An 11,852-nucleotide genomic window follows, 5' to 3' on the forward strand; every position below is an offset into this window, starting at 1 on the left:
ACATTTAGCTTAAGTGTTATAAAAAAATTATTTCGTGAATATCTATATTTTGACAAAGCCCAAATTGTGTCAAAATTGTTTTGAAAATTATCCATGTGACGTCATAAAAATGAGGGAGATGAGAGGATAAGTAGGAAAGAAAACCTCTAAAAAATAGGTTAATAATCCCTCATTTTTATGACGTCACATTTTTTTGACACAATTTTAGCTTTGTCTTATATTTTCACTATAAAAGATGGACAATATCGGTTCAGTGGTTAGCGAGTTATTAGATTATTTTGGATAATTGTAATCTTGTTTTTATTTTTCTAGGCTTGGTATATTCAGTTTCTTCACCTTTTTCCCAAAATCAACAACAAGACATTAAGGTTAATATTTCTTTAATTATACAATTGCCTTGCTTTTCTTATAATTCAAACTTGCGTCAAACTTAAAGCAGCTTAGTGCCTATAGAATAAAAATGACGCAAAACTATACAAATGTCCAATGACAGGCCAGTATACATTTCACCATTGGTCAATATAAATGTATTAACATCCTTTTTTATTGTCACTATAAGCTGCTATGTTGCGTTCAAGTCTCTATACGAAAAAAAATTAATTTTTTGGATTTATCTTGGGAGGGTGGTGGTACCCTCCCCTAAAATAGCTATAAACCTTCCCGGGACCTATGAAAAGCTACCCTTTTAAGGAGAACTTGATCGGTTCAGCGGTTAGCGAAATCCTTCGGCACAAACACACAGACAAACACATAAATAGACATCCTGTTACTTTAGTATAAGGATGTTTATATTTTTTTTTTCTACATATCTATCCAAACATTTATCTAACAATCTATCTATCTAACTATCCATTCATCTATGAATGTATCTACATAGTTTTCTTACATTCTTTCTCATTTTTTCCTTTCTCTTTATTTAAAATTCTGTCTTTCTTTTTCTTTTTTTTTTGTATCTATTTTTGTATCTCATTCTTAACGTTAATATCAAAGACATTAGGAGTATGACTATATTATTACTTGGATCTTATTTCAGATTTTCATGTTATATAATTAACTATATAACGCAACAGTCTAAAACAAATCTCTTCCACCCCCTTTACCACATCCGATCCCCAATAAGTGAGTTCCATGTAAGCAAGCTAAATAAAACTTTTTTCCTGTAATAATATTCACATATATTCTACATCCATTATTTAGAGACAAAGTGGAAATGGTATTTATAAATGAAATCCCAATTTATATCTACGACATAATCTATAAATAATACTTGTAAACTACCAAATACAAAATATTACACAAACAAAATTAAATTAATTTGCCGTCGAAAAAACCATGGATGTAAAGAAATAAGACAATGGCCGATAAATTGAGGTACATCCCCAATGCTGATAGACAAAATTGCCCCTTCTGTAGACTAAAATTAGTGGTTGAAACGTTTGAACAATCAAGTTTTTGGACCAACCAGTCAAGATCCACAATAGCCCCCAAAGTTTTAAAGTCAACGAATGAAAAAACGGCATTAAAATTTAGGGACTAGTGTAATAAACAGCCCAATGTCTCATATCTCACTGCGAAAAAATACATTTTGAAAACAAAATTATTTTTAAAAATTGAAGTCATGCTCTAGTTTGAAATGATTATATAAGGATGACAGCGTGCTCAAGTAATTATAAAGTTCATTAAATCATTGAATTTGTTTAAAAATTTTACTAATGACAATAATGTCCATACGTATTGAACCTTTTTCAATATCATAGTACAGATAACTACCCCCCCCCCCCCCATTTTCAAATAAACCTTTTCATCTGCTTGCAAATTGTTTTCTGCTACTTGGCTTTGTTAATATTCCCGACACCATTGGTTGATTTGCAAAGACCCAATTGAGAGTTGCACAAGGTCATTGATATAGGAAAATACTTTTACTTAACCCTTTCTCCCTCTAGTGTTTTATACTCTTATGGTTAAACAACATAGTACAAAAAACATAAAACATTATAAATGGGGATTTTGTCATCAATTTGAGGAAATTCTTTGCAGTAATCTACACCTTTTTATCTGCCGCTTAAATGTTCTAGATTTATTTCACTTGTTGGTTTTTGTTTGCTATGTGAATAATTCTGCTATATACATTATACATAGAGGCCTTGGCATTAAAAAGAAAAAAAATTTGATAACGACTGAAAACTCTTTTCTTAATCACTTTAAATCAGTTAAATGTCAGCAGAGAGTGCAACTCTTTTCATTGAAATTATTAATTGATTTTTAAACTTTTTTTGTCGTCAAAATATGACAAGTAAATAATATCGTATTAATTTCAGCGAAAGGAACAAGTATTGAATTTAAAAAATAGGACGATAACGATGGATATAGAATAAATTACGATATTATGAAAGGGGAAAATTGTCTTCAATTAGGTTGCTAACTTGAACATCACGTATTAGTCAGTTCGTTCATCCAGTAGTATAAAAGAGGGGATTGGGTAAAGCGGGTGGATGAGGGATCGTTATTATAGCCAGCTACAAGTTTCATTTTATTAGAATATTCAATTATCTGGTAAGATCCAAATAAAAATAAATTCATAAATCCAATAAATAAGTTAAGATTTTAATATTTGCAGGTTCCTGGATTAGGAAATCTGGCAGCTGGTTCTTCAGGATATGTTCCAGGCTTAGCCAGGTAAGCAGATACATATATACCAGCGGCCATGTACCTTGCTACCAAAAGGGTATTCAGGTATATGGTATAACCAACAAGCAAAATAAATCTAAAATATTAATTGGGGGGCAGGCATAAAGGTCGTCAATTTCACTATGTGGTGCCCCCCAACAACAGCTGAAAATCACGTAATGGTCAAAACAAAATTAAACTGGAATGAGGAATCTTGTAACCAGTGTTGCGGAGCCGGAGCCGGGAGCCGTGGAGCCGCCATATTTTGCTGGAGCCGGAGCCGTAATTTTCGTTTAAAAACGGCTCCGGCTACGGACTATATAAGCAAAGAGATTTTTATAAATTATAATTTGGTAACTCTGATTTGTCATGTGCAAATGCCTCTTTAAGTTTTTCAAGTCCATTTTTATCAAAAATTGAACCTTTGAAACCTTCAAAAGTCAAAGATAGACGTGGGGAAAAAAATATTTCGAGTTTGAGCCGGAGCCGCACCAAAATCAAACGGCTCCGCAACGCTGCTTGTAACATTAAACTACAAATCTATTAAAAGTATGACATATTTTGGAAAAGCTGATTCCCTGAACAACTAGGCTCAATTTTTCATCAGTATATCTCAACAATCTCGAAACTTTTTGCTTTTATATTTTTTTATTTTATTTAATTTCAGTGAGCAGAGCAATGGCCAAGATTTGTTTGCATTTGCCAAGCCACCCAAGGCATATTTTACTATAGAGTAACAAAATCTGCTTATTTAATAATAACAGTATGGCAATAGAAAAGAAGCTCTATCCTATTAAGAAAAGCAGGATGTTTTTTTATTCTGAAACGTAATATCTAAATGAATACTGAACCAGATGAGTTCTCCATTTTAGCAAAGCTTTCCATAGGACCCGGAATGGTTTTAGGCTATTTTATATTAGGTTTTATTCTCTTCCTCTATCTCTCTCTCTCTCTCTCTCTCTCTCTCTCTCTCTCTCTCTCTCTCTCTCTCTCTCTCTCTCTCTCTCTCTCTCTCTCTCTCTCTCTCTCTCTCTCTCTCTCTCCTTCTCTCTCTCTCTCTCTCTCTCTCTCAGTTTCTCTCTTTTTCTCTTTCTCTCTGTCTCTCTCACTTAATCTCTCTCTGTCTTTCTCTTTCTCTCTCACTCCCTGTCTTTCTTACTGCTATATCTATAGTAATGTATTCTACCAGACTCCAAGTTTCCAGATTCGCCAGCAACCTGTCCAGGATACACCATCTTTCATTCGCCAACAACCTACACAGGATACACCATCTTTCATTCGCCAGCAACCTACCCAGGACACTTCTTTCATTGAAAAGTTAGGAATACCACAAGCTAGGTATGGTTTTATTTTTGTATTAATTTCAGATTTTGAATGTATGTTTATATTTGGAAGACTAAACAAACATTACAAAATAAATACATAGTAGTATTTTTGTTATTTTTTTGGTAAAGAGGTTCTTACTGTCTTACACTCTCTTGTTTTATTTTTATTACATCTTTTAATTGCCGTGCTTCTTTATACATTGACTTTCTTATGGTGTTATGACTACTATAACTAGGGGTTGTCCATCTGTATGTTTATCCGAGTCACAAATCAAAAAAGTTTAATATTTTGAGTAAATGTTCTTTACAACAGCAAATATTTAAGCATTTATTACATTACAAGTCAAAATACTTCTAGACTTAACATTAGCTGCTTTTATTTTTGTAGTTGTATATATTTACAATAAATGTAAATGTATAGTTGTATTTCCAAGTCAACTACCTACCCCAACAGTTTGAGACCCTTTTCGTCTTCCACCAAATTACATTTTGTGTCTCGGCTGTATTTATATTTCCGACTCTATTAGCAACTTTCAAAGACCTTACATAAAATTGGGATATAGTCACTGCCTTGTGGGCAGACATACATATAGCTTATGCGCCTCTATTATTTAACTTTTATATACCTACTATTTCTCAGCTGATTTAAATTTTCAGGACAAGTATTCCGGAGAACAGAGATTCTATTGACCATATGGCTTCTATGGGTTTCCAGAGTAAAGAGGCTGTACCTTCCAAGGAACAGTTTGAAGAGGCTAAATTTGGCGTCAGGATCAAGGCTTTAAACAAGGTGTTTTAATTCAGATATTTAAGGGATAAGGCAATGCTCGATCGATTGATGTCCATCCCCTGTGATAAGACTTAAAGTTACACTATATGTAGATTACAATTAGTGGTTGTAACGTTTGATCACTCAACTTAATGAACTGACCAAACAAAATTTAATAAAAGATATAAATCCAACAAATAAGTATACTTTATTATTAAACTTTGGGGACTAGTGTAATAAACAGTAAGAGATAAAAGTTTTCCGGAATTTTAATGTAGGGAGTAGATTTGAAATCTGCATCAAATTTTAAGGATTTTTTATAAAATTCGTTTTTTGTAAAATTCTTTATCTAAAAGCGAAAATACATTTTAAGTTAATTAATTTTGACCAATAGGATAGGTGGATTTTAAACTACCTGCGCTCTAATTGGTTGAATGATGTACGACATCCAATCAGAGCGCAGATTTTTTAAATCCACCAATCACAGAGGCCAAAATTAATTAACTTAATTTGTATTTCCGCTTTTAGATAAAGAATTATACAAAAAACGAATTTTATAAAAAATCCTTAAAATTTGATGCAGATTTCAAATCTACTCCCTACATTACAATTCCGGAAAACTTATATCTCTTAATAAACAGCCCAATGCCCCCTCCCTCCATGATTTTAATTGGTGTGCATTAATTTCCACACAAGTATCACATTGTCAAACCAGTAAAATTGCATTCATTTTACAATCATTCTTACTGAAAAAAATGCTTATTGCCCTTTGCTTGAATATCGTGACATAATAACTCATAAAAATATTCGCTTGATGTTGTTTCCAAAGTCCCCAAAGTCTTATAATAACATTTTTTTATTCCTTGGCTTAACGACCTTGGGGACTTTTGTTTAATTTTGATTGGTTGGGTTATTTAGTTAAGTGTCCAAAAGTTTCAACCACTTATTTTCATCTACAGAAGGGGTAATTTGTGTTTCATCATTGGGGATGTACATGAATTTATCGACCATTGTCTTATACATTAAAAACCCTGTGTTGTGCTACAAATGTACAATGAACTAATCTAAAATATTTTAGGATAAACTGTTTGTGAACCAATTTCGCAGTAGCAGCAACCAGGAGAGTTTGACCGCCAGAAAACCCACAAAGTCATTTGTTCCCCTCCCAGACAGGTGTTAATCAAACTCGCTGCACTAGTAGAAGTTTATTGGAGAAAGGTTGCGTGATTGTCATGTTACAAAGTAAGACCAATATAGAACAGGGATAAGGGATGGGAAACGTAGGAAAATATTATTTCAGGCCTATTTCAAGCCTAGGCCTATTTCTAGCCTAATAAACCAGTTTTGGGATGGCGCAGTCGTTCGTATATTACGGTAATAAAAAAGCTGTGTGTGTGTGTGTAGATAAAGTATAGAATCAAATTCAGGTAGCTAGTTTAAAGTAAAAAACATAACTTTTTATAAACCTATATATTAATGGCTTTTGTTAAAATGAAGTTTTTTTCTCTCCCAAAATTTTTTTATCTTTTACTTTGGTAATTTGAACTGTCAGAAAGCTATCGTTGGGTTTCCCTCAGACAGATTTTAGTTTGTATTATTTGCATTTTTATTAATGAGTAAAAATTTTATTTGAAAATTTCATTGCTAAATAAAATTCAAAATAAATAAATTAATATGCACTTGGGTAACATTCTATCAAGTATTCTTTGGATACTATTACGTAGTGATATATTTGTACTGTGTTGTATTGTACATATATTAGGGTTAAGATGTTGTATCAATTCCGTATTAAATTTTTAAAATTCAAAATACAACATCTAATTTATAAACTACCAAATGAAAATTCGTAGCTACCTCCTTTCCAAAAGATAATCCCGTTATTTTTGTTTTTTCTATATGGCCCTTTTTTAATGGTTAACTCTAAGCAGATTTAATAATTAAGCTAATGTGATCAAACACCATTTATATTTATTTTTTAGTAGCAGACGAAATCATTATTTTTTCGAGAATTGTCTGCTTCTAAAATTTTCGCCAATTGGTGATTGGTTGTTAAAAACAGGCCGATTCTTATTGGTTTAGAGCTATAGCTACTTGGGAGCGTCCGCCAGTTTGATAGTAATTTGTAATAGTTGCAATATCCCTTTAGAATCTAGGCCGGGACCTAATTAATGGCCAGGTTTCCTATCCCTTATCCCTGATATAGAAGATGATGAAATTGAACAAACCCCTTTTATTTCCCCAGGCATTCCTTTTTCACGGAAAGGGGGGACATTGGGCTGGTTATTACATTAGTCCCTAAAGTTTTATGATAACTTTTTTATATTCGTTGGCTTAAAATCTTTGGCGACATTTATTAAATTTTGATTGGTTGGTTCATTAATGTCCAAACTTTTCAACCACTAATTGTTATCTACAGAAGGGGTAAATTTATCGGCCATTGTGTTATACCTTTAGATTCCCGACATATTTTATCTTTTTTTGCAATAAACTTATTGTGGGTTTTTATATAAAATCAGTACTATGGTGGCTTTGATTGACATTCCCTCGACACAGATTACCAGTCGATGTACATCCGGAGGAAAAATTGGCTTCCAAGTTCAGAAGTTTCAATAATAATTTTATCAGGTAAAAACCTGGCATACACTGGCCATTAAATTTATTGGTAGATTTTTTGTACCTCAAGTATTATTTAAGAAGAAGGTTAAAGGATAAAAAATTAAGAAATTGAAAGCTCTATAACTTTTTCATATGTAATTCCAAATAACTCTCCGTCTGTTGATGAAATGCAATTCAAATTCAGGGCTCGGCAGCTGCACGTCAGACGGCTATAAGCCTCAGGGAAATCAACCTTTTACATTTTTTAAAATCAGCTAAAAGTTTAAACCTAACCCAAATATTGCAATCCATCATTTTTTAAAAATAAATGATGCATCCAAACGGGTTTGAATTTAATGTTTCGCCGTGGTTAACGCGCGGCTCCCGAGAACTGAAGTGGAGGCAAAATTGTTTTTGTAATAATCCTTCAAAATCACATAAAAATCTACAAAAATTAAACAAAATCTTACAAAAATTCTCATGACTCAAGTTAAAATATTATTTTTAAAGATATGTTTTTATTTCATATTCATGCCACTCATGAATAAGGTCCAAGGACAAACGCAGGAGTCCCAAACGTCGGAGTGGACAAACGTCAGAGTGGAAACTTAACCTAACCTTACCTATTTTAAGCTATTTATAAATGCCTAACCCCTGCGGGGGGCTTATTTGTATATTCATATCTTAACCTAACCTAACCTGTATAGAAATTAATATTTTAACACTTTTGTCCACTCCAACGTTTGGGACTCTTGCGTTTGTCCTGGAACCATAAATAATAACACCCTTGTTTTAATTCAGCACCCGAGATAACGAGTTCAAGTCCCGACGCCCGCAACCATTTGCTGGTCCAAGCTCAGCTTCCCTAACTCTTAACCAAGGAATTAACAACGTTTGCCTTATAGATTAATAAACTAATATGCTATTTGTAAAAATAACTAGCCTCCAACTTTTCAGCAACTGATAATATTATATATATTGTATTATAGATTAATAAATTAATATGCTATTTGTAAAAATAACTAGCCTCCAACTTTTCAGCAAGTGATATTATTATATATATTGTATTATTTTCCCATATATTAGCTAGATAAATAAGGTATCATAAGAAAAAAACAGATTTTCCTACTATTAAATTTTAGTACATTTTAAAATTGTTTTTGTTTGTTTTTCAATTCGTATTATATTGTAGTTTCCAGTGTTGCTCTGAAATTAGGATTAGAACTGGTTTTCAGTCATGCTGAAAAATCATATTAATTTGTATTACAGAAAATTTCCACGAATATTCAAATAAAAATCGTTAAATTATTCAATCTTATACTTTTCATTTCAATATTCGCGGGAAGTTGTTTATTATATGAAGCTTTAAAATTTTTATCATAATAACGTTGTTAATCCAACTAGGCTCAAACCCATCACACCTTCAACAGCCATCAGAATCCAGAACAGCCCAACAGCCTGTGGCAAGACTAAACAACAACCAACAGCCCAGTATTGCAAGGCCGAACAATCAATTCAGCTATCCGTTCACAACTTTCAACAGATTTCCTATTCGTAAATAAAATGTATGTATAACATAAAGTAGTGTAATGTCTTTATGTCTGACTCTGAATAATTTAATATTAAAAAATACATCTCAGACAATTTTTGATTTCTGTATCTTTCAAAAATCAAAGAAAGTTACAGACTTTTTTTATAATTTTTATAAACCCAATAATTGGGAAAGAAAAGCTATTTATAGCATCGTATTAAAAACAGTTTTCCACGATGCTGTGAGTATTGGTGCAAAAAATATGACGTAACAAAAAAAAATTAGCCAATGAGAGTCCACTATAAATTTTACCATTGGTCAATAACGGCCTCTAATTGGCTAATTTTTTTTGTTACGTTATATTTTTTGCACCAATACTCACAGCATCGTTTTCCACAGATATTAAAGTTTAAAGTTATAAGATTAAAACCAGATTTGTTAGGGGCCAAAGACCCGGCCTTAAAAATTAATGATTTTTAAAAATATTTGTGGAATATTGTCTGTAATGCGATGCTATAAATTAATTTTTATAGAAAAAAAATTAGTGCTAAACCCTTATTATAAACTTGTAAGCTGTATAACAAACAAAACATAAACTATAATGCAAGTCAAAAATACCAAAAATATGGCCATTTTGTAATTGACAAAATTAATTAAATTTATTTTTAAAAATCAAAATAATAAAATATGCTTTAATTTGAACAAGTGTAGCTACTCGCATAGTAATTTTGATATTCGTGTACATTCTACATAGCTGCGCTACCTATGGATATAAAAGTCCTTCAAATCATTAAAATAAAGACAAGGTCAAGGATATGATATTTGAAGAAATAATATTTAGCTCTTAATTAAAACCATTTATAAAAAGAAAGTCTTTAAACATCACATTTCTATATTAATACAAGCGGCTGCGTCCCTAGTATCAATAGATGAGTAAGGAATACATACCCCTCAGTCAAGGAATGTGTGTATGTGTGTGTGTGTGTGTGTGAGAGAGAGATGGGGAGATTCTGCGTTTAGGACAAACAGAAAGACACTCTCGCTTATAGTTTAGCTTTGCAGAATTTTCTTTCCTTAATGGCAATACTGATTATCAATTCGATAATTCAATTTAAATTTCTTAGAATAATGTTGGAGAAAAAGGGAGAAGTAAAAACTTTGATAATCAGAATAGCATTATTTAATGAAAACGCTTAATTAGGTCCATATGTCGACATCAATGCCAGGCAATTTGTCAGTTGATTCTCAATTATAGACAAAATGTATTATTTTTCTGAAACTTACTGCAATAAAAGCAGGTTTTATGTATTTTCTTATCAATAAAATAAAGTAACGTTTTATTTTTTTACCGGCAGAAAAATTACTGGCAAAATAGTTTTTCTTCGGATACAATATCCCTGTTCTGCGCTATTTTTAGTACATTGGATTATTTCTAAATCCCTGTCAAATTTCATATAATTATTTTTTTCACCTTTTCTTTACTTTTCACGATTTTAACTTTTTTTTGGTTTAGTGGAACATGTACTATTTTCAGTGAATTTTTAATAAAATGTGCACTTTAAATGTCATAGTAAGTCAACACATCTTAAAATTTTCTAATTTTAAATCTACCGCTAAAATTAACCAATAGCATAATAAAATAAAACCAGAAAGAGAGGGGCCAATAGGCTGTTTATTATACTTGTCCCCAAAGTTTTATAATAACATTTTCTTATTGATTGTCTTAACAACTTTGGGGACTTTAGTGAATTTTGATTGGTTGGTTAATTAACTTCAAACGTTTTAACCAATAATTTTGACCTACAGAAGTTATAATTTTTTGTATCATCATTGAGAATGTTTATCAATTTATTAACCATTGTCTTATCCCTTTAAACTCTGCAATAAAATGCAGGTATATTGACATATTGATATATTGGTTTATTTCAGCGGCAAATTCATTAATTTGAAGTTATTATCTTTCTTGAAATGTAATAGAATCCTGTATAGCAAAGGAAAGTTAAAGGTTAGGATAAGATTTTAGTAAATTTACTAAGCAAAAAAAGATGAAGTGTTCGCAAACTGAATAAAAATAGCAATAAACCATTTATAGAATATCATATTTTTGCCAATATGCCAAGTGTATTATTTAAACTGTACAAACTTGTAAAGTATGAATTGTCGACCATTAAATTATAACTTGCTACATTTTAATTTTAAAATTGCAGGGACAAATTAATTGAATCATGCGTTGTTTTTCTGTGTTTTTCTAGTTTTTAACTAATTTATCATCTCCCCTAAACTCACATTTTATTTAACACGAACATAGCATGATTCAAATAATAGTTATTTATCGCATTGTAATATAGACAGCTTTCCGCAGATATTAAAAAAGTTAAAGGATTAAACCAGTTTGTTTAGCCCCTATGGTCAGAAGGCCCCGGGCTAACAAAATTGTTATCAATTTTAAGATTTTTATTTTATTATTTGTGGAAAATTGTCTGTTATACAATGCTATACATGAATTTCAGTATGCCTGAGAACCGGCTCCAAACCAGCGGATATTAATCGGTTTCGAACCATTACTGGAATAACTGTTCCTAACTTTAATTAAATGACTGTCACCGTATATAATTGTCATCAAAATTGCCATTAACTATATGTTTTTTGTGACATTATATATGAAATAAATAAAAATTGAAATATTGTTGTGTGTTTTATCTACCAGCATGCCAACTCTACAAGAAAGTCCTGATGGGCAGTTCACTGTAAACTGTTCTTAGAACCAATTATATCCAAAAATCGATGACTTTTTAGGGGTGCCAGCCGGCTAAAGGCAGAAAAAAGTGTCCATATAAAATATGGAATAAGTAAAATGATACATAGGGAGAGATAGGCGTTTTCTGAGATAGGCGTTTTTTGAGATGACCCGTTTGAATAAAACGCGCGTAAAATGATAATTTTTCGCGCATTAATGTGTCCTGCA

The 11,852-nt window shown here is 31.6% G+C and overlaps 1 protein-coding gene across 1 annotated transcript in view; it reads left to right on the plus strand.

Moving 5' to 3' along the window:
• LOC145334203 (uncharacterized) overlaps positions 1-9,111 on the plus strand; it is a 38,072-nt gene extending 28,961 nt beyond the window's left edge. The window contains exons 4-12 of the mRNA XM_080179576.1: positions 313-368; positions 2,618-2,676; positions 3,335-3,383; positions 3,857-4,005; positions 4,650-4,782; positions 5,840-5,934; positions 7,315-7,386; positions 8,158-8,235; positions 8,759-9,111. Coding sequence (XP_080035702.1) covers positions 313-368; positions 2,618-2,676; positions 3,335-3,383; positions 3,857-4,005; positions 4,650-4,782; positions 5,840-5,934; positions 7,315-7,386; positions 8,158-8,235; positions 8,759-8,918 — 851 coding nt within the window. The 3' untranslated portion in view covers positions 8,919-9,111. The remainder of the gene's footprint in view (positions 1-312; positions 369-2,617; positions 2,677-3,334; positions 3,384-3,856; positions 4,006-4,649; positions 4,783-5,839; positions 5,935-7,314; positions 7,387-8,157; positions 8,236-8,758) is intronic.
• Positions 9,112-11,852: the final 2,741 nt, after the last annotated feature.

The sequence above is a fragment of the Acartia tonsa genome, chromosome 12, assembly GCF_053477335.1.
Source record: "Acartia tonsa isolate MP-2025a chromosome 12, ASM5347733v1, whole genome shotgun sequence".
Taxonomy (NCBI): domain Eukaryota; kingdom Metazoa; phylum Arthropoda; class Copepoda; order Calanoida; family Acartiidae; genus Acartia; species Acartia tonsa.